Source organism: Mobula birostris, chromosome 11, assembly GCF_030028105.1.
Source record: "Mobula birostris isolate sMobBir1 chromosome 11, sMobBir1.hap1, whole genome shotgun sequence".
In the NCBI taxonomy this organism is placed as follows: Eukaryota; Metazoa; Chordata; class Chondrichthyes; order Myliobatiformes; family Myliobatidae; genus Mobula; species Mobula birostris.
In genome coordinates, this window is record NC_092380.1 from 19,258,838 (window position 1) to 19,282,150 (window position 23,313).

General features: G+C 45.9%; 1 protein-coding gene across 1 annotated transcript in view; it reads right to left on the reverse strand.

Moving 5' to 3' along the window:
* Positions 1 to 7,283: 7,283 nt before the first annotated feature.
* Positions 7,284 to 23,313, reverse strand: part of xrcc6 (X-ray repair complementing defective repair in Chinese hamster cells 6) — a 30,828-nt gene continuing 14,798 nt past the window's right edge. The window contains exons 7-13 of the mRNA XM_072271844.1: positions 23,095 to 23,281; positions 21,984 to 22,152; positions 19,293 to 19,454; positions 15,451 to 15,580; positions 11,887 to 11,987; positions 10,064 to 10,180; positions 7,284 to 7,697 (exon numbers count right to left, since the gene is read on the reverse strand). Of these exons, the coding sequence (XP_072127945.1) occupies positions 7,495 to 7,697; positions 10,064 to 10,180; positions 11,887 to 11,987; positions 15,451 to 15,580; positions 19,293 to 19,454; positions 21,984 to 22,152; positions 23,095 to 23,281 (1,069 nt within the window). The 3' untranslated portion in view covers positions 7,284 to 7,494. The remainder of the gene's footprint in view (positions 7,698 to 10,063; positions 10,181 to 11,886; positions 11,988 to 15,450; positions 15,581 to 19,292; positions 19,455 to 21,983; positions 22,153 to 23,094; positions 23,282 to 23,313) is intronic.

Consider the following 23,313-nt stretch of genomic DNA (forward strand, 5'->3'; position numbering starts at 1 on the left):
GTGGCCGGTAAGAGTCAGATCAGCACAGTTCGAGAGGTGAAGGTAGTTTGAATGGAGCAAAGCAGGTCAGTCACCGCCTGTGAGTGAGAGGGGAAATGTTGGCATGAGGTTTGTTCCTGTTCGGTGGTCAGAGCGGCAAGGAGGCTGGACATAGGGGTAGGGGAGTAACCTGCAGAACTCCACTGAATAGATTCGTTGCTGCGGCCAAGTGATTTCTAATCTCCGGGGAAAGTGCAAGACACCGGGACTGAATGCGCAGCTCTAAAGGAGCCAGCAGTGTCACAATGCTACCGTCTCACAGCTCTGGAGACCCAGATTCAATCTTCACCTCTGGTGCTATCTGCAGTCTCCATATTCTCCCTGTGAGATAAGATACAGGAGCAGAATTAGGCCAATCGAGTCTGCTCCGCCATTTCATCATGGCTGATCAATTTCCCTCTCAACCCCAATCTGTCTTCTCCCCGTATCCCTTCACGCCCTGACTAATCAAGAACCTATCAACCTTAAATATACCCACTGACTTGGCTTCCACAGCCACCTGTGGCAACGGGTTCCACAGATTCACCACTCTCTGGCTAAAGAAATTCTCCCTCATAAATGGACGTCCCTCTGTTCTGGGGCAGTGCCCCCGGCCCTAGACTCCCCCCACCACAGGAAACGTCCTCGCCAAATCTACTCTATCGGGATGCTGTGTGGGTTTACCGTGGATACTCCAGTCACCTCCCATATCCCTGGAGGAGGAAACTGCTGGGGTATTTTGCCGTCAGCAGCTTCATATTGAACTGAAGAAATAAAAATAATTATATAAAATTAACATTCTTCAGCTGCGTTACAAGTCAGATCGAATTTTACTTTGATTAAGAGGCAAGGGGAAGATGAATTTCTGAAACACAATCGACAGTGTTATACTTGGGGACGGGAACAGCTAGAATAAAAGCTGCAATGTAACTCTGAGCTGAACTCGACGTTCCTTTTATCCAGCTGAGCTGTGGGAACAGAGAAACTGTGTGCATTCAAGAAAAATGCAAAAGAATAACAACACAGGAATAATTTCAACTTTTTATCTCCCTTCTGTAAAATTTAAATGCATCAAGTTGTCAGAAATAATTTCAAAGTAGTTCAAAGTTCAAAGAAATTTATTATCAAAGTACGTATTACAACGCTGAGATTAATTTTCTTGTGGGCAAACTCAATAATAGAAAAATTAACCATAATAGAATCAATGAAAGACCACACCAACTTGGGTGTTCGACCAGTGTGGAAAAGACAACACTGTGCAAATACACAAATAAAGAAGTAACAATAATAATAAATAAATAAGCATAAATATCAAGACCATGAGATGAAGAGTCCTTGAAAGTGAGCCCATTGGTTGTGGGAACAGGTCAGTGATGGGACTGGTGAAGTAGAGTGAAGTTATCCTCTTTCGTTCAAGAGCCTAATGGCTGAGGGTTAATAACTGTTCCTGAACCTGGTGGTGTTGAGTCCTGAGGCTCCTGTACCTTCTTCCTGATGGCAGCAAAACATGACCTGGGTGGTGAGTGTCCCTGATGATGGATGCTGCTTTCCTGCCACAACGTTCTGTGTAGACGTACTCAATATTGGGGAGGGCTTTACCCATGATGGACTGGGCCATATCTCTAACAAGAGAAAACCTGCTGATGCTGGAAATCCAAAACAACACACACAAAATGCTGGAGGAACTCAACAGACCAGGCAGCATCCAGGAAAATAGTACAGCTGACGTTTTGGGCCAAAACCCTTCGGCAGGCCATATCTCTACTTTTTGTAGGATTTTCCATTCAAGGGCTTTGGTGTTTTAATGCTTCCAGTCACTACACTAGCCACTACGCATCCATAGAAGTTCGACAAAGTTTTAGATGTCATATTGAATCTTCACAAACTCCTAAGGAAGCAGAGGCACTGCTGTGCTTTCCTTGATATTGTACTTACGTGCTGGGCCCATGACAGGTTCTTTGAGATGATAACACCGAGGAATTTAAAGTTGCTGACGCTATCCACCTCTGATCCTCTGAAGAAACTGGCTAAAATGAACTGCGATGTCTATCAATAAGATTAAAACTTGGGAGAAGAAGGTGAGTGAACACAAAAAAAAACTGAGGGCTGGGGAAATGTAGCGCGTAGAGCTGCTGCTTCACAATTTCAGAGAATTGGGTTCAATCCTGACCTTGTGCACTGTCCATGTGGAGTTCGCATGTTCTCCCTGTGACTATGTGAGTTACTTTCAGACGCTCCCGTTTCCTCCCACATCGTCAGTAGGTTAATTGGTTGCTGTAAATTGACCTCGCGTGTATCTGTGGGGCAGAATCAGAGTGGGGAGTGGGGGAATTGGGGGAAATGTGGGGAGAATAAAATAGGGTCAGTGTAGGTGGGTGACTGAGAGTCAGCAGAGACTTGGTGGGCCGAATGGCCTGTTTTCCTGCTGTATGACTCTAGAATTACAATTATTAATAATTTCATGAGAAGAGCACTGCCTTCACAAATCACTCTTAAATGGGGAATGCCTCACTTTCTGATTCAGATTTATTTATCCTACGTATAGTACATCAAAACAAACAGTGAAATGTGTCATTTGTGTTAACAACCAACACAGTCAAGGAGGTGCTGGGGCAGCCCACGTTCTGGTGCCGACTGTGCCCATAGTGCTCGGCTAAAGAGCACGGAGCACCAAAATAAAGCAGAACGTAGCAAGCGACAACAGCGAAACAAGCCGCGTTCTACTCTCACTCCCAACGCACATACACAGTCCTCTAGCACGGGACAGGCTGTCTTCAGCTTCCAGCCTCCAGCAGGCACTAGGCCCCAACCTCCCTGGCAGATTTCCAAAGACTTGCAGGCTCGGTCTCCGGTCACTGGGTCTCGACTTCTGGACCTCCGGTTGGCTTTCGGGTCTCCAGCCGGACCTCTGGGCGGCCTTTGGGTCTCCAGCCGGACCTCCGGGCCTCCATCCGCACCTGCGGTCGGATTTCAGGCCTCGATCTGGACTTCTGATCGACCCAGGAACTGAAGAAGATGATGAGTGACGATTCTGGATGAGGGCCCGAACTCCAGGCCTCGAAGCCACGTTCACTGTCTGCTGACATCCAACCATACCCTCACCACTGGCCTTTGAACAGAGAAATGGCTTGGACTCCAGACAGTCCTCTAATTTCCCTAACCCTAACCCGACCCTTAACTCCCCTCATTGTTCCCAAACCACCCTTACAAACCTAAAAAAAACTCAATGGAGACAGCAGATCAGCGCTATCTTGAGTTACTTTGAAGTACACTTTAAAACTGTACCTTCAGGTTCAGGCCTCACCCATTGAACGGAAAGACCCTCCCAGTCTTTCAAGTCCTATAAGAAACTTTTAAATGTCAATAGGGTCATTTCTCATCCTGGTCAGTGATGTGCTCCTGACAAGTTAGGATGTATCTCGGTCGGGACAGGCTTCAGTTATCTTGAAAGAACAGGTGTGTCTGTCATGTAACCTTTGGTACCCTGTTCTCCTTAATCCTACTTGGCATATTATGGGCCAGTTTGCCCGTCTAATTCTCTCTTACATCCCTGTGAAAGTAACTCATTTGATACTATGTTCCCATACCTGCCATACACCTTTTTACCTTCATCCTGATCGTGGTGCCGCGTACGGTGGCTGTGTTGCGATCTCCGTTCTAACTTTTCAGTACATTTTTGATTTCTGCGATTCCCTTCGCATTTCTTGTTCAAGATAGTCACAACAGATACGATAGACTGACTCTACGCAACTGTATTTGTATATTAACTATCCTGTTGTAAATAACATTTATTATAAATTACTATAATTGCACATTTGAATGGAGATGTAAAGATGTTTACTCCTCATGTATATGAAGGACGTGAGTAATAAAATCAATTCAATTTAAACCTCCATGGTTTATTATAATGACCCAAGGTTCTGTCATCTTAACATCTTTGCTCCTTACCCTTACAGCTATCACTATCTCACCTTTAAACACCTCCCAGTTATCAGATGTTGTTTTCCCCTCCTGCAGCTGCTCCCACTCTATGTACAGATTTGCACATGCTTCTCCACTTCAGGGACCTTTCTCCAGGACCAACTTTGTCTTCCTCCATGAAGCTTACTGAACTGTGGTCACTGTTCTGAAAGGGTCCCTCCACGGGCACGTCGGCCTCGTAGCTATCCTCCTTCCTTAAAAATAAGTTCTAGTACACCACTCTCCCTAATGAGACCCTCTACATATGGCTTTAAAAAGCCCCACCTAAACCCCTTGCATTACTGCAACCCCAGCCAATACTGGGGTAATTAACCCCACCCCCCCACTTGTTACATACACCTGCTAGGGTGCATTCTCCAGTTCCCTTATAAGGTAACCGTAGCCTTCAGCCAGGAGCAGATGTCATCAGGTGGTTCTCAAGCTTCACAGAGTGTTTCGACCCTTAACCACGACACTCTCCAGTTGGTGGGCCGGCAGTGGTGGCCAAATCACTGCCCATCTGCTCCTGGCTTCCAGCTCCCCTCCTCTCGCCTACTCCAAATCCAACAAGAGGCTCGTTCTGCCTCTTCCCCCATCATACGAGCGGCTTGTTTTTTGTTCCTTTCGTCCAGGCCCAGATCTGACAACAACCGCCATGCTGATTTGGCTGGGAAACCTCTGCAGCCGAACTCCACAGGGAGCAACCATGCCTGCCATCCCTTGTTTTTACACTCCTGCAGTAAGGGCTGGTACTTCAAGTCCTTTCTCTCGTGAGCCTCTTCCATCCCTCCTTCCACTATTATAACCTATAAGAAAGGTATGACCACATATAATGGGACTATATTACAGACCACCCAACAGACCTAGGGACTTAGAGGAACAAATTTGTAAAGAGATCACAGACTGCTACAAGAAACATGAAGTTGTTACAGTAGGCAATTTTAATTTTTCACATATTGACGGGGAATCCCATTCTGTAAAAGGACTGGATAGGATAGAGTTTGTCAAATGTGTTCAGGAAAGTTTCCTTTATCAGTACATAGATGTCCCAATGAGAGCGTGTGTGATACTGGATCTGCTATTAGGGAATGAGACAGGGCGGGTGACAGAAGTTTTTGTATGGGAACATTTTGCATCCAGTGACCACAATGCCATTAGTTTCAAAGTAAGTATGCAAAGGGATAGGTCTAGTCCGCGGGATGAGATTCTAAATTGGAGAAAGGCCAATTTTGATGGTATCAGAAATGATCTAGCAAGTGTGGATTGGGACAGATTATTTTCTGCCAAAGACATACTTGGTAAGTGGGAGGCATGCAAAAGGGAAATTTTGAATGTACAAAGTTTGTATGTGCCTGTCAGAATAAAAGGTAAAAAGGTAACAAGTGTAGGGTACCTTGGTTTCGGAGAGATACTGAGGCTCTGGTTAAGGAAAGTAAGCAGGTGCATATCAGGCATAGGTAGCAAAGGAGAAATAAGATGCTTATGGAGTATAAGAAATGCAAGAGAACACCTGAGTGAAATCAGGAGGGCTAAAAGAAGGCATGAGGTTTCCCGAGCAGACAAGGTGAAAGAGAATCCCAAGGAATTCTACAGATATGTTAAGAGCAAAGGTATTGCAAGGGACAAAGTTGGTCCTCTGGAAGATCAAAATGGTAATCCAGGTGTAGAGCTAAAACAGATGGGGGATCGGTGCTGGGTCCTTTGTTGTTTGTTATCTATAATTGACGATCTGGATGATAATGTGGTTAACTGGACCAGCAAATTTGTGGATGATGCCAAGATTAGGGATGTAGTGGACAGCAAGCAAGGCTATCATGGCTTGTAGAGGGATCTGCACTAGCTGGAAAAATGGGCTGGGATCAGATGGGCCAAAGGCTTCTGTGCTATACCTCTCTCTGACTCTATTGTTCTTACACCTTCTGCTATCTGCCTACATAATCCCTGCTAATGAGAGGTCTATAAAATAATTCCCTCAAAGTGGATCCCCCCTTCTTATTTCTGAGGCCATACACTCTCATTACCCAAACTCTCCAGGATATCATAAGACCATAAAACACTGTAGCAGAATTAGGACTTTTGGCCCATTTAGTCTGCTGCACTATTCCATCGTGGCTGATCCATTTCCTCTCAACCCCATTCTCCTGCCTTCTCCCTGTAACCCTTCACACTCTGACTTATTAATAATCTATCAACCACTTCTTTATATACACTCAATGACCTGGCTTCTGCAGCCGGTTGTGGCAATGAATTCCATAGATTCACCACCCTCTGGCTGAAGAAATTCCTCCTCTCCATTCTAAATGGATGTCCCTCTATTCTGAGGCCATGTCCTCTGGTCCTAGACTCCCCCACTATAGGAAACATCCTCTCCATATCCACTCTATCTCGGCCTCTTGAGGCCTCACCAGTGCCTTATAAAGCCTCGGCATCCTCGTTTTTATACCCTAAATCCTTTCAAAATGAATGCTAACATCGTATCTGCCTTCCTCATCACCGACTCAACCTGCAAGTTAACCTTTAGGGAATCCTGCACGAGGACTTCCAAGTCCCTTTGCACCTCTGACTTCTGAGAATTTGCTTCATGTTTAGGAAGTAGTCTCCACTTACCTTTTCTACCAAAGTGCATGACTATATATTTTCTGACACTGTATTCCATCTGCCACTTTTTTGCCTATTCTCCTAATCTGTCTAAGTCCTCCCCTGCTTCCTCAACACTACTTGTCCCACCACATATTTTCTCATTACTACTATAGGGATGAGGTATAGGAGCCCTCTGCCTAAGGTTTGTTAGCAGACCATGAACACCACAGTAACTTTTAATGTCTTGCACTGTACTGCTGCCACGAAACAACAAATTTCATGACTTCTGTCAGTGATAGTAAACCCGATTCTGAAATATTGCCTGTCTCTCTCTCCACAGATGCTGCGTTTCTCCAGCATTTTCTGTTTGTTTCAGATTTCCAGCATCTGCAGTTTAAAAAAAAATCTTCTTTCACTGTAGCAGCTGAAACAGCCACACAAGCCACAACACAGCACTTCATCATTACCTTTAGCTTTGTTAAATTACCTTTACCTTCTTTTCCACAGTGCTAGGTTTTGCTACCCCTCTCCTGAACAGTACATGGTCCACATGGCCATGGTGATATGCAGTTACAAAAGACACACATTAAACCAATGCCCCAGACTAGAACCATGGCTGTCCAAAAATCAGCCGAATTTCATTGTATTGACTGTAAAGTGCCTAATTCCAGTTCATTGTGAGCCATCCAAGGATTTCCTTACCCATGTACAAATAGGGCAAAAAATGACTTTCAAAACATGTTTTATTGGTTACAAGTAGTTTTGCAAAGCAAACTCCAGAATAAATGTGAAAAATACAAAACGTACAAAAATAGCCTGTGAGTTGTTCTTGGAGTGGAGCCGGGGGCCTAGGTGAACGGATCTGTGGGTCACTGTGTGTCTGTCCAGCCTTCTGGGTGCTGCTTGGACAGGCCTGGGTGGTGAGCACCTCAGCCCTCAGTGCTTGCTGAAGTAGTTGGAGATGGCGTCCAATAACTCCTGCTTCTTGCTGCCCTTCAGTCCATACTGTTTGCAGACCTCCTTCAGCACGGGCACGGTTAACTTGCCCAGAGTCCCGCTCTGCAGGTGCTGCCTGATCTCGTCCTCCCCCAGCGACACCTCCACCTTTGCCTTCTTCTCCGCTCTGCCAGCTGAGTCGTCTGATCACGGGAAACAGAGGTAACAGGACGTGAGGGTCGGAAGACACAGATGCTGGAGTCTGGGGCAGCGATCTGCTGGAGGGACTTACTGGGTCGAGTAGCATCTGTGGAGGGAAAGGAATTGTTGACGTTCCAGTAACAAACCGTGCACCGGATCCTTATGCGGTGTTGCATCCTGAGATGTCAACAATTCCATTCCTGCCGCAGATGCCGCTCGACAAAGTCCTTCCAGCAGAGATTTGTGGCATAAGGATTAGGCGCAGGACTAGAACATCCCCTTTTGAACTTGCTAATCTTCTACCTCATCCTCGCCTCAGCAGAATCCCCATCTCCCTTCATTCCCTTGGGAGGGGGAGGGAGGGAATGTCGACTCAGACCATGAGAGACCTGCATCGGGCATTTTCATGCCTTACAAGGCGCAGATTGGAAGTCTATGTGGAGCGCCACTCCTCACACAGACACTAGAGCAATGTGTGGTTAAGTGCCTTGCTCAAGGGCACAAACACGCTGCCACAGCTGAGGCTCGAACTAGCGACCTTGAGCTAACTGGACGAATGCCTTAACCACTTGGCCACGTGCCCAACATTCCCTTAGTCATGAGAAATCTCTACATCTTTGTTTTGCATGAACTCAGTGTGCCAGCCTTCACAACCTGGGGGGAGTCCGTTCCAAATATTCACCTCCCCACCGCCCCCGGTGGAGACTTCTGTTCCTCTCAGCCCCACGTAGCTGACCTTTTTGTTCTGATTCTGTGACCCCTGGTGGTAGACAGCTCAGCCAGTTTACCCAACTTCAATGAAATGAATCATAATTTTCCTGTTGCAGTGGATGCACCTGAGTCATGCTTTCGGCATTAGGAACACGGCCATCCCACACGCAGACCCTGTGCTGATTCATTATTCCTTCTACTTCTACAGTTGTGTTATTGAATGTAGCCTGACTGGTGGCATCATGGTCTGGTACAGCAGTTCAAGTGCACAGGAACACAAGAAACTGCAGAGGGCAGTGGATTCTGCCCAGTTCATCACGGGCACTTCCCTCCTCTCCATCTACCATCTTTGATGATAGATGTTACCCTCCTGAGGCAACATTTCTTGTAGGTGTTGCCTCAAGAAAGCAGCATCTATCATCAAAGATCTCCATCATCTGGGCCATTCCGTTCTCTTGCAGCTACCACGGAGCGGGAGGTACAAAAGTCTCAAGTCCCATTTCACCAAGTTTAAGGCAGCTATTTCCCTTCAACCACTCGGTTCTTGAACCAACCTGCACAAACCCATTCACTATCTCAATATACAACCACTTTGCACTACAATGGGGCTTGCTTCTTTTTTCAATTCTAATTGTGTTCTTTCATTATAATTTTTGTATAATTTATGTTTTTCTTGTGAATGTTGTGTCTCTGATTCTATGTATCTGCAATGCTGATGTAAGTCTGTGCATATGACAGTAAACTTGACTTTTGACTTTGAATACTGGAAATGGAGGAAAGCTGTGCGATGAGTAAAATCACCGCCTCCTCACCGACACCACTCAAACGACGGGAGAAATCTGCTGCTGGGAGGTGGTACACGACCCCCTGCACTGGGTCAGAGTGCAAGATAGTTTCAACATTTTTGGATGATGTGCTTCCTCCTGGGTTACAGGATCACAGACTCGTCTCTCTCAGGGTTGGCCTTTGGCTGGTCTTCCACTGTGACACTATGGGTTACGGAAGGACGCAGCAAGCCCGAAGGGCCGAGTGGCCTGCTACGGAGCCCAATTCATATGTTCACACGGCCCTACTAGAACATGGAACATAAAAATCTACAGCACATTACAGGCCCTCGGCCCACCATGTAACCTACTCTAGAAACTGCCTGGAATTACCCTACTGCATAGCCCTTGACTTTACTACTGCAACCCAATACTGTGCCAATTCACATGTACAGAATCACAAGAGTTATACAGCTTGGAGAGAGGTCTTTCCGCCCATCTCATCCATGCTGTCCAGACTGCCTACATGAGCAAGTCCCATTCCGTATACCCACCATCCTCTGTGAGAAAAGTTATCCCCCGGGTCCCTCATCTGTCAGATGTGACAATTAGCCAACACCCTAATTCTTCTGTCAGATGATCCCAAAGCATCTGAAGAGAAGCAGGGCTGTGGGCCAATATCTATCCTCAGCTGATATCGCTGGTCAGTACCTGGTGCTGGTGGGATCCTGCTGTGCACTGATTGGCCATCACAGTTCCCATGTTGTAAGAGCAGCTAACGGTCTGGCAGTGCTCAGATAGCGAGAGGCACTTGTCAGTTGTCAGGGGTCTTCCTTGTGTGTGCGCTCCCGTTCTAAACTACAGCCCAGCATATTCATTCTGTGGAAACTCACCCAGCCTCCTCTTCTGATGGCCCTTTGCGTTGGGGTTGTAGTCAGGAGGATAGACCAGACTCGTGAATTCCTCAGCCAGCTGGCCGATTCTCTCATCTATCACATTGTTCTTTGGCACTGGAAGAGTAACAGACAGGGTTTTGTTCCAATTATACACAGTGCACTTTGCTGAGGACCAGAACATCTACCCCATCCCACCCTGAGCTGGGTGACTCAGGCATGGTTGGGAGAAAAGCTTGCTGAAATGATGGAGACAGGTTATTCAAAGTTTAAAGTATTTTTCTAAAGATCGAAGTATGTATGTATTACCATATACTAAATTCAGATTCATTTTCCTGCAGGCATTTACAAGGAAAACAAAACAATTGTACAATAACTGTAAATAAACAGACAAAGACTGACAAACAACCAAAGTGCAAGAGAAGACAAGCTGTGCAGGTTCACCGGGCAGGAGGCTTTCCCACGGCTGCAGGATCACACAACAACTAACTGGGGGGAGGGGGGGAAGGCAGATGGATAATACATGATAGTTTATTATAGGATACAAGGAAGGATATCAATTTGCTCTTGGGCTGTTAGAATTTTATCCTTCTGTAGATAACCACAAGCTCAGTTTGCTTGGCAGCATCTATTTACCCACACAGAACCAAAACCACGTCCCATTCCCATTCTGACATGTCTATCCACGGCCTCCTCTACTGTAAAGATGAAGCCACACTCAGGTTGGAGGAACAACACCTTATATTCTGTCTGGGTAGCCTCCAACCTGATGGCATGAACATTGACTTCTCTAACTTCTGCTAATGCCCCACCTCCCCCTGGTACCCCATCCGTTATTTATTTATATACACACATTCTTTCTCTCACTCTCCTTTTTCTCCCTCTGTCCCTCTGACTATACCCCTTGCCCATCCTCTGGGCTTCCCCCCTCCCCCTTTTCTTTCTCCCGAGGCCTCCTGTTCCAGTATCCTCTCATATCCCTTTTGCCAATCACCTGTCCAGCTCTTAGCTCCATCCCTCCCCCTCCTGTCTTCTCCTATCATTTTGGATCTCCCCCTCCCACTTTCAAATCTCTTACTAGCTCTTCCTTCAGTTAGTCCTGACGAAGGGTCTTGGCTTGAAACCTCGACTGTACCTCTTCCTAGAGATGCTGCCTGGCCTGCTGCGTTCACCAGCAACTTTGACGTGTGTTGCTTGAATTTCCAGCATCTGCAGAATTCCTCGTGTTTACGTTTCCAGTCCTCACCCACTATCCGGATACATCATCATCATGTGCCATGTTGTATGACATCATTATCACATGCCGTTTTGTATGAGGTGGGTGTTCACAGTCCCATGACCATGATGGTGCTTACCAAATTGTTCTACAGAAGTGGTTTGCCATTCTTCCTGGCGGTATATTTACAAGGCAGGTGACCCCAGCCGTTATCAATATTCTTCAAAGATTATCCACCTGGTATCAGTGGTCACATAACCAGGACTTGTGATATGCACCAGCTGCTCATATGACCATCCACCACCTGCTTCCATGGCTTCACATGACCCTGGTTGGGGTGGGAAGTAGGTGCTACACCTTGCCCAAGGGTGACTCTGCAGGCCAATATGGGGAAGGAATTCCTTACACTTCCTTTGGTGGAGACGTATCTCCATCTTGCCATCCAAATCAGATAGCCCACCCACAAGGAACACCCGTCAGTAGCTAGAATAGTGGCTAATGGGCCGAATACCTAGCTAACCCTAAATCAGACTGATAGATTTAGTGTGCTTGGTCTGCTCCTGCAGTGTCATGTATAACTCCTCCCGCTAGGAGCTCAACAACTCACGTGTCAGGTCCTCCATTTCTTCTGGTTCCTCGAAATCGAGCGCCAGTGCCTCCAGATTGCGGAAGTGCTTCTGAATCACAGGGTTCTCAAAGCTCTCGGGCCTGCAGACAGAACACAAACTGTCACCCTTTCTTTAAGGAGATGCTGCCGGAGGGGGGTGGCTGCCTCTGGTTTGCCTCGCCTGTTTCTGCAGTGCAATCCAAGTTTGGCATCTCAGGTCAGTGCAAGGCCTGTCAGGTTGTGACATGAATCAGCCAGGGAGAAAGCGAAGCTGTATAATCACTGACAATTATCCGACCAACTCAGTAGAAAGGTCTCTTCTTTCCCTCTCGTGACACTCTCGGTCCAAACACCCTGAACTACATCGACTGTCAGCGACAGGAAGCATTTTATACATAGAAAGATCCCACAGACAGAACAGGTGGGTGTTGGATCAGTGGCGGTCAGTAGATCGGGGGAATGGCACTGTGGTGTCAGCTGCTGCACTCGAGCCCCTGAATGAGAGGTTCCAATCAGGCTTCAGTCGCTTGACCGACCATCTGATGCTGTGAACCCACTGACCCCCTCAGGTTGATGGAACAAGACTGGCTGAGCTCTCCCTGGTTTTGACCCACATCTATTCATCTACCAATACCCCGGGAAGAAGAGGGATAACCCAGGGAATCTCTTGATTGATTCTTGGGATGAAGGTTTGTCATGTCAGGAGAGATTAAGCACAGGAATGGCCTTTACCCTCTAGGATTAAGAAGAATGAGTAGAAATCTCATTGAAATATGTAAGATTCTTGCAGGGCTCAGCAAGGTGGATGTAGATACAATGCCTCCCTTGCCTGAGGGTGTCTAGAGCCGTGTTCACAAGAGGGCAGGGCAGCCACTTGGGTCTGAATTGAGAAAGAATGCCTTCACCCACTGTGATAAAGCTTTGGAATTCGCTAAAGAGGATGAGTGCTGAGATTTGTGTTTGCGAGTGCATTTGATGGCTCTGGGCCCGTACTGGCTGGAGTTTAAAAGAATGGGGGAGGGGACGGAATCTCACTGAATATTGAAAGGCGTAGATAGAGTGGACATGGAAAGGATGTTTCCAATAGTGGGAGAGTCTAGCACCAGAGGACAGAGTCTCAGAATACAAAGACATCCTTTTAGAAAAGAAATAAGGAGGGATTTCTTAAGCCAGAGGGTGGTGAATCTGTGGAATTCATTCCCACAGACAGCCATGGAGGCCAAGTCATTTGGGTATATTTAAAGCGGAGGTTGACAGAATCCTGATTAGAAAAGGTTTCAAAAGTTTATGGGGAGGAGGCTGGAGAATGCTGTTGAGGGATAATAAAGTCAGTCGTGAATGGTGGAGTAGACTTGATGGGCCAAATAGCCTAATTCAGCTCCCATGTCTTACGGAGGTTTTGAGTGATAGTGAGGTAATATATTTGACATGAGCTTAGTGATTGGAAGAACAGGTGTGATGGGCCCAATGGCCACCTTCTGTGATTTATTATTCTCAATGGGGAAAAGAGAAGATGAGGGAATCTTCCCCGGCTCAGATGAAAATAGGAGCTCAAAACACAGACCACGTCTTTGCCCTTAATATTACAACAGGCAAAATCAGTATCAATATGCAACAGGAAACATTTACCTGATCAGTGTGAATTATGATCACTGCCACCAGAAGCCATCAGACCATTCAGAAACTACAAAACCTGGCAACAGCTGTCATGTGGCAGACATAGCTACGTCCAGTCATGTATAATTTGAACAGCGAGAGAGCTCCAGTGAATCTCTCACCACTGCAGCTAAGATTGGGTCTTAACCTTTAGAACTCGCTTCTTAAGTTTCATAAGTGCATCAGCATCTTTACTTTCTTAGGAGGTGAGGTAGGTTCAGCTTGTTGTCGAACACTAACAAATTTCTACAGATATACTGTTAACTGGTTCAACAATTTAATGCTCAATAATGCAAAAAGAAAGCCTAGCGGACTCTACACAATACATTACAGGCATATCCCTCCCTACCATCAGTAATATCTGCAGGAGGTGTTGCCTCTGGAAGGTCAGAATCAAGTTTATTATCACAGGCATGTGTGGTGAAATGTGTTAACTCTGCAGCAGCAGTTCAATGCAATACATAATATAGAGGAAAAAATATATAAAAGTAATAAATAAGTAAATCAATTACAGTTTATGTATATTGAATAAATTAAAAATCGTGCAAAAACAGAAATAATATATATTTTCAAAAAATTCAATGTCCATTTAGGAATCGGACGGCAGAGGGGAAGAAGCTGTTCCTGAATCGCTGAGTGTGTGCCTTCAGGTAACATCCATTATCAAAGATCCCCACCGTGTGGTGCGTGCCATCTACTATCAGGCAGAAGGTACAGAACCCTGAAGTCCGACACCACCAGGTTCAACAACAGCTGCTTTCCTTCAACCATCTGATTCTTGAACCAACTGATAGTCTAGCCACACTATGACCACCAAACCAAATTGGACTTTTAGATCTAATTGTGTTCTTTCTTGTAAACGTCGTGTATAATTGACGTTTTTCTTGTGAATGCTGCTTATTCGATGCTATGCAACTGTGATGCTGCTCCAGGTAAGTTTTTCATTGCACCTGTACACTTGTATATGTCAATAAACTTGATTTTCAACTTTGCTCCTTTGAGTTGTGTCTATTCCATTAACCATTCCTTCACCCACCTATCCTAATACAGGCTGGGTACCCCTTATTCGAAATTCCAAAATCCCAAGTTTTGAGTGCTGACATGACGTCATAAATGGAAATTCCCAAGGCTCTGGGAAGGCTCCCAGGCAATGAGCAGGTCTCTGCGCACCACACAGTTCTGAGAAGTGACCTCACATATGTAATGAACAGAAGTTAATGACAAATAGGAAAATACTGCGTAAAGAGAAAAGTGAAGATCTCGATCGTCTACTGATAGAGTGGATTCATCAGTGTCAGAGTGAACATGCCGCTTAACGGTATGCTGATCAGGAAACAAGCAAAGATCCATCACAACGAATTGAAAATTGAAGGAAGTTGTGAACGTTCTGCATGCTGGTAGCAGAAATTTACAGCACTCCACTTTTGAAGAATTTGTGGTGATAAAGGGTCTACTGATCATGGAGCAGCAGAGAAATTAATTGAAGAGTTTGCTAAGATCGTTGCTGATGAAAACCTAACACACGGAATGGCTGCATCAGTACCTATGTCTGATGAACAAGTGTAAGGCAGCTTACTGTTAGCACATCAATTCAGTCGGAAATGATGCCAATCCCAAGCTATCACATTATACATTCCAAAATTTGAAAAAAAATCTGAAATCAGAAACACTTGCGGCTCCAGGCGTTTTAGATAAGGGGTACTCAACCTGTATCTCCATCCATAACCTTGTGTCAAGGGCTTTGCAACAGCTTACAATGTTAAATGAGCTGGCTAACTGCAAGCTGTTGGTCAGCGTGAGTTTTGCAGGTTCACCCGCTCCTGTTCCAAAGCACACAACTGCCCTCAGTAATACAACAGGCACGTGGACAGCTGTGCTACAACGTTAGTTTCCAAACTTGCCACTGACCTGTACTTGAACCTGAGCTTCTGCACCACTCTCTTCATCTTCTCGATCTGATCTCGATTGGCCACCACCTTCTCTGTAAAACTGACCTTCCTGATGTCATCGGCAAATGGCAGGAAGATCAGGTGGAATCCTAAGAAATGCAGCAGAGAGGTTTCATTGCGCCAAGAATGCGTAAGCGCGTCATGCACGCAGAATGTGGGCAGCACTCGAGTTGCTTAATTCACCCTTAGAATGAATGCAAACAGTCCCACAAAAATGTGATCAAAGGTGGGACCTGACTGCACACCAGCAGCAATGTCCCCAACTACTATGTTCTTTTAAACCCTGACCTTCACAGGTGGGAAGGGCATTATGGTCCTTGTGCCCTTGAATACCTCAGCACGTTTCAGATGAGGCTTGAAGCTGAGGGTAAATGGCTGGAGGAGGCACGATAGTAGATGTCATCTTAGAGGCAGGTAAGAAGGATCGGGGCACCATTCAGATTTTTCATATTTTGCCAATATTCTATGCCAACATCATTGACTAAACAGGTAATCCTCTTACTATCACATGGTTGTTTGAGTGAGCTTAGTGCAAGCTTGTTATCTAATAATATTATAGAATGCAGTGGATTCTGGTTAATTGGGCCATCGATCAATTGGAGGAGCCTCTTATTTGCGACAACTCTTAAAGGACAAAAACTAATTGAGAAAATAGCCAGCATCCTCTTCATTTATTTGGGACACTATGCTACTGATGGGGGACTGTTGCCAAACACACAACACTCTGCTTAGAGTAAACAGTTTTTAAATAGCGTCAGTTGTGTGTGTTTGTGTTCAAAAAGCAGTGATTTTTGTCATCAATAGCTGGCGAGAAATAAGCAGTAAGACAGCTCAGATCTGTTTTGGTCACTGTGGTTTCAAACATTAAGGCTTGGAAATGCCAGAAACAGCCAGGAGTAAAAATGAAATAATTTCATTACTTCAGCAGGTGGAACTACAAAGAATTTGAAGGTACGGACAATCCCCTGGAATGTTATCTTTGCCCCCCACCGGACATTCAGCTCTCACCTGTAGCTCCAACTAGCTGTTTGCATGTGACCCCAGTACACCGCTTCGACAGGTAGGCTAAACCAGGTGAGGGCAGCTGGCGGAACTCATACCCCCATTGAGATAGGGACACACCTGTCCTAGCCTGCAAAGTCAGTTCCAGCAGACAGGGTGGGTGAGATCTACAGCGAGATCCAATGGCCAGAAAGGCGAGTCTGTAAAGCATCGTGGAGAGCAAAGGGCATGGGAGTAGTCACGGTCATCTATTTCATCCAAGGATGACCCCAATCGTGACGACTACTTGTACCACTGGACCCAGACTTCTGAGGTTGAGAGAGTGGACCTGCCCTAGTGTGATGGCTTTTCCACTTTAAAAACTCTCCCGCACAGGTTTCCTGTCATCGTTGGATATGATGGACAACCACTAGTAGTATTGGTAATGTTCCAATTTGTTCTTTATTTATTTAAATACGTAATTTGTTACTCAAGTAAACAGTAGTATGTCTTTTTTACACTTTTAAACTATTTCAACAAAACTTCAGCTAATTGGGGCAGCCACTTAAGTTGGGCCAAAATGTTCTGGTCTTGATGTGTCCCAATTAACTGGAATCCACTGTGTTTGGAGCTCAAAATTAAAGCATGTTATTGGGGGTAATGCATTTGAGTTTACCCCCTGGGTTGTGAATGGCATTTCATGAATGCAAGTCTTTTTATCTGCAGTTGTAGAGCAGTGTGGATAGAGTGAGTGTCTGAAACCCAAGGCAAGGGTTGAATAGGGATAGTGGGCATGGGTTTGTGCATGCAAAGATCACAAATTTGACTGAGGTTTTTTGAAGAGGTAACGAAGAGGCTTGACAAGAGCATGGCAGTAGTTGTTGTCTCTGTAGACTTTAACAAGGTCCATTTAGCATGTTTGCCTTTGTTAGTTAGGGCACTGAGTCAGAATCAGAATCAGGTTTATTGACACTGACATACAATACTGTGCAAAAGTCTTAGGCGTATGTGTATATATATGACATGACAAAATTCATGTCATATGTGATTGATGATAAATCTGATTCTGGTATGGGTCTCTATCGTGGACAAGAGAGTGTGAGGGCAGGGAGAGGGGAAATCATGGTTGGGGAAAAAGGGAAGGGAGACGGGAGGGAGCAGGAAGCACCAGAGAGACATTCTGTAATGATCAATAAACAAACGACCTTGCCTGGTGTCTCATGGCTGGGTGTGTCTGCACCTGTGCCATCCCCTGCCCTGGCACTCTTTCTCTGCCACTTGTCCCACGCCCTTCCCTCACCATTCCCAACATTCTTTGCTCCCACCTGATTTACAAACTCACTCTCCGCTCCACGTTGACAAATACAGTACTGTGCAAAAGTCTAAGACTATAGTGCAAAAGACAAATAATGAGGTCATGTTGCTGGGAGACAAGAGTTGGGACGTAATGCTACAGTTGTAGAAGTCATTGGTGTAGAAAAGTATTGTGTGGGCAGTTCTGGTCGCCTAGCTATAGGAAGGATGTCATTAAGCAGGAAAGTGTGCAAAAAAGATCTATATTTCTGGGATCAGAGGGTAGGAGTTATAAGGAGAGAGTGGATAGCTGTGACTTTTTCCCCTGGAGTGTAGAAGATCGAGAGATGATGTTATAGAGGTATAGAGTATACAAAATCATGAAGGGTAATGATAAACTGAATAGCCCAGGATAGGGGAATTTAAAACTAGGGGGCAAAGGTTTAAGATGAGAGAGGAAAGATCTAAAAGTATTTTTCCACACAGAAGATGATCAGTATGTGGAATGAGCTGTCAGACAAAATGGTAGCAGCAGGTACAATTACCGTGTTCAAGAGACATCTGAACTGATTCATGGATAGGGAAGATTTAGAGGGATGTGGGCCAATGGGAAATATTTGGGCCCGTTGCTGTACTGTATAACTCAGAAACTCCACCAGCTGCTTTCGTCTCCTTTTCAGTTCAGGGTCCCTGATCGGACAGGCTGTCGCTGTTTCTATTCCCCCAGATGCAGCCTGATGTTCTGAGTGTTTCCAGCACTTCCTGCTTTAGTTTTAATGCACTAACGTCTCTGAGCCCTGGGGCTGCAGCTCCGACGATCAGCAGTCCAAAGGAAAACAAAGGGAGTCCCAAAGACTTACAGCCCTGAGCCAATTTCTCCTCATCTTATTTTTAGATAACGACCACAAGCTCTAGGTTTTCCCACAAGAGAAATCATCCTCTCCACATCAATCCTGTTAACACCCCTCCGGTTTTTTGTACAGTTCAAAGGCTCTCTCTTTAGGAACACCAGGGGCTACCAGCCTAACGTGTCCAACATTTCTTCGGACTCAGAGAATAAAATACTAAATACTTAAGCTTTCACGAACCGGTAATGGGGGTGGGTTGGGGAGAAATCATCTCTTACCCTCTTGCACAGATCCCAAAGTAAGCAACTTTTTAAGTTCCCATGTTTCAGGATGCATCATAATCCCTGGGTCATGTTGTCACCCCCTGGGTCATATTGTCACCTGCTGTTTCTCAAAATGGCTTTACTATTACAATCACTCATCATGCAAGTGTGTGAGTGTGAATGCGAGTGCGTCAGAGAGTGTGAGTGCATCAGAGTGTATGTGTGTGTACCATGTTCAGATGTGCAGTCGTTGAGTGTGCTCAGAATTTGTGCGGCGTCTGAAAACCCATAAGGCGTGGCCTCGGTGAGTGGAGATCTGGCCACTTAAAGAGTGCACATCCTTTGATGAAGGTGGGGTGAAGAGACTGACATTAAACCTATTCCCTCAGTCAGTAAGCACGTGCAGAATCACCGACCTGAAGGCATGGTTTGCATTTTCTGATCATCCAGCTGTTCCTCTTGTGGGACCATTGCGACGAACCGAGGCGGGGTGTTCCTCCGCGATGTGTACCGACAAATGGCGCACATGTTCCTCTCCAGGCACTTGGTGAGTAGCGCGCTGAACAGAGTAGTGCTTCCTGTTGGGGACATGAGCACAGATAAAAGTTAGCACAATACATTACAGTGCAGGCGATTGGGGTTCAGTTCCCACCACAGTCTGTAAGGAGTTTGTATGTTCTCCCCATGACCGCATGGTTTTCTCCAGGTGCTCCAGTTTCCTCCCACAGACCAAAGATGTACCAGTTGGTAGGCTGATTGGTCACCGTAAATTGTCCCGTGATTAGGCTAGCATTAGATTGAGGGATTGTTGGGCAGCGTGGCTCCAAGAGCCTATTCCACACTGTATCTCAACAAAAAAAAAGTCAGAGTAACAAACAGCTGGGCACTAGGACCCAGGACAGTTAGAGATGAGGACCAGCCGAGGTTGCTTGACAAGAGTTAAACTTGAAGTTTAACCAGGACAATGAGACTCAAAGTCCTGAGTGCTCAGAGATTCAAGTGGTCCTCAGTCATGTGTGAGATGGTCAGTGCAGTGGCACACTAGGTCCACCAACTGCTTTCGTCTCCTTTTCAGTTCAGGGTCTCCAATCGGAGACGCTGATGCTGTTTCTATTGCCCCCAGATGCAGCCTGATGGGCTTCCAGCGCTGGAAGTGTTTCCAGCACTTCCTGCTTTAGTTTTAGCTCACTAACATCTCTGACCCCTGGGGCTGCAGCTCTGATGGTCAGCAATCCGAAGGAAAGCGTGCAAATGCACCAGGAATTGATCACTCAGTCTCTCCAACCTGCCTCACCATTTCATGCTGATCAGACCAGAACCTCAGCTCCACACTCTATCCCCAGTAACATTTTATAGTATCTATCTGCCCGTGAATTTAAAAATACTCAGACCAGTCTTGGAGGAAGAGAGTCCCAAAGACTTACATCCCTGAGCCAAATTCTCCTCATCTTATTTTTAGACAATGACCACTAGTTCTAGCTTTTCCCACAAGAGGAATCATCCTCTCCACATCAATCCTGTTAACACCCCTCAGTTTTTTGTACAGTTCAAGGGCTCTTCCACTTTAGGAATGCCAGGGGCTACCAGCCTAATGTTTCCAACGGTTCTTCGGACAAAAGACAGTGCCGAGGGCTGAGGTCAGGCGCCTGAGACAGTAAGTCGGTGATTGCCCAGTCAGCTTTCGTGGAGGACTGGCCTGAGCACCCACAAATTTCTACAGATGTACCATGGAGAGCATTCTAGCTGGCTGCATCACTGTCTGGTATGGGGCGGGGGTGGTGGCGGGCTATTGTATAGAAAACTTAGCTCCATCATGGGCACTAGCCTCTGTAGTATCCAGGACATTTTCAAGGAGCATTGCCTCAAAATGGTGACATCTATCATTAAGGACCCCCATCACCCAGACATGCCCTGTTCTCATTGTTACAGGAAGGAGGTACAGAAGCCTGAAGGCACACACTCAAATGTTCAGGAACAGCTTCATCCCCTCTGCCATCCGATTTCTGAGTGGACTTTGAACCCATGAACCCTACCCCACTACCTTTTTTATTTCTATTTTTGCACTACTATACTTAATTATTATAGATATACACATATATATGCATATATATATGTTGACGTGTGGCCAAGTGGTTAAGGCGTTGGTCTAGTGATCTGAAGGTCGCTAGTTCGAACCTCAGCTGAGGCAGCGTGTTGTGTCCTTGAGCAAGGCACTTAACCACACATTGCTCTGCGACGGCACCGGTGCCAAGCTGTATCGGCCCTAGTGCCCTTCCCTTGGATAACATCGGTAGCGTGGAGAGGGGAGACTTGCAGCATGGGCAACTGCTGGTCTTCTATGAAACCTTCCAAGGCGCAAATCCATGGTCTCACGAGACTAACAGATGCCTAAGATATATGCACACACATATACACACACAATGTAATTCACATTTTTTTCTTTATTATTATTATTATCATCTCTGCCTCAAAGTTAACAAATTTCACAACCTATGCCGGTGATATTAAACCTGATTCTGATCATGGGGTGAGGGTGCATTCTTCAATGAGGAGAGATGGCTGAAGCTGGGGTTTTGAGCAAGGTGAAGGGGAGATTACAGGATGGTGTGGGGGGGTGGGGGAGTGGCTCTGAAAGCACTGACGGCAGAAAATGGAGGCCCCTTTACTGGGCCTTCACACTAGACTGATATTAAATCCCGTTGTCCTGGGTTAACAGGCTCTCTGGGATAGCAGGACTCAGAAAACTGTGAGGACAATGCCACCTGGGAATTCTGTAACTAGGAGATAAACTGGATGTGGAAATCATTCACCATGAACGTGGCTCACACTGGGGAAGCATCAATCCCAATTCCCAGAGAGACACAAAACAACCTGGAAACAGTTTTGTCCCACTAAGAAAAGAAATACTTTCAATTGCATAGCTCAGAAATAAACAACACCATACAACGATATTTCCAGGCCAGGTATCACTGGTGCAGATTCTACCCTTGTTTGAAGGATTAGTGCAGAGCTCTCCCTACATCGGGTGATGTAACTGGAGGTGAGGGTTACGTGTTATCAGCTCTTCCTCAGGGTAAATGGGAGATGTAACTGGAGGTGAGGGTTACCTGTTATCAGCTCTTCCTCAGGGTAAATGAACTGTGGTGACCTGATGTGGTGATGCTTCTTTAATAGAGACAATGGCTTGAAGCCAATGAGAACCAAGCCGGGATTATCAAACCGCTTCAGCTCCTCCGTCTCTTCCTTCTCCATCACAATCTGTCGCTGTCCGTACACCTGATTTTCAAAGCACAAGCACAGGCTTCAGTCTCCACAAACAGTGGTCTCCTGCGGAGTTTGCCACCAGTCTCAACAAAGCAACAAAAAAAATAGATGAACGACATAAGACCATGTTAGGGCAGGGTGAAGATGTAGACACTTTGAAGAAGGGCAAGAGGTTTAGAGAGGCTTAAGAACTGTATGGGTCTCCTGTGGACACAACGGCTTCCTCCACACCCCTAGGACATGCAGCTTGGTAGGTTAATTAGCTGCTGTTAATTGCCCCTCAAGGGGGAATGGTCAAAGTATCAAGGGGCACTTGATAAGCATGTCAAGTCAAGTTCATTGTCATTTAACTATACACATTTATACGAGACATTTCTCCAAACCAGTCTGTAAAGCACAGTACTACACATAACACACAGTAACATAAAAGGAAGAATAAAATCTATGGTTGAATCACGCATAAATAACAAACTAAAGTGCATAAATTAAATATTGTAAGACACAGAATGGATTAACCAGTGACACTTCAAATGCGATGTGGTTCAGAAGCCTAATGTCCTGATTGAAGAAACCATTTCCCATCCTGACCGTTCTTGTTTTTAAGCATCGGAGTCTCCTGCCTGATGGTAGAAAGTCCAAGAGGATGCTGGATGGAGGGGTGGGATCCTTGATAAAACTACCGGCCCTACGTATGCAGTGCGCCTGATAAATGTCCTCAGTGGATGATAGAGAGACCCTGTGATCCTCTCAGCCATTCTCAGTCCTCTGTAGGGACTTCCAGTCCAATGCTCAGCTGCTCCCATACCAGAAGGAGATGCAACTTGTCAGGATGCTCTCAATGAGAGAGGGAACAAGATTCAGGAGGGGAGAGGGGCAATGGGACTAGGGATTGTTCTGCTTGGAGCCATTGGGCCAAAAGGCCCCAAATGCAATAAGAAAGTAAAAGTTCAATACCTGGGCCTTCTTGGTGTCACTGGGCAGCAGCAGGCTGCCAGTCTCTCCATTGAACCAGCGGGTTTTGGTTTTGACAGGCTCGTTGCTCTCCCGGTGGAGGCGGATTGAACCAGGTCTCCTGACGCCATAGATGAGGTTGTACACGGCAACCGAGAGCTCCACACCTCCGCCCAGGATCAGGTTTACCCTGGGCAAAAACAGCACACGTCAGGGGCGTAC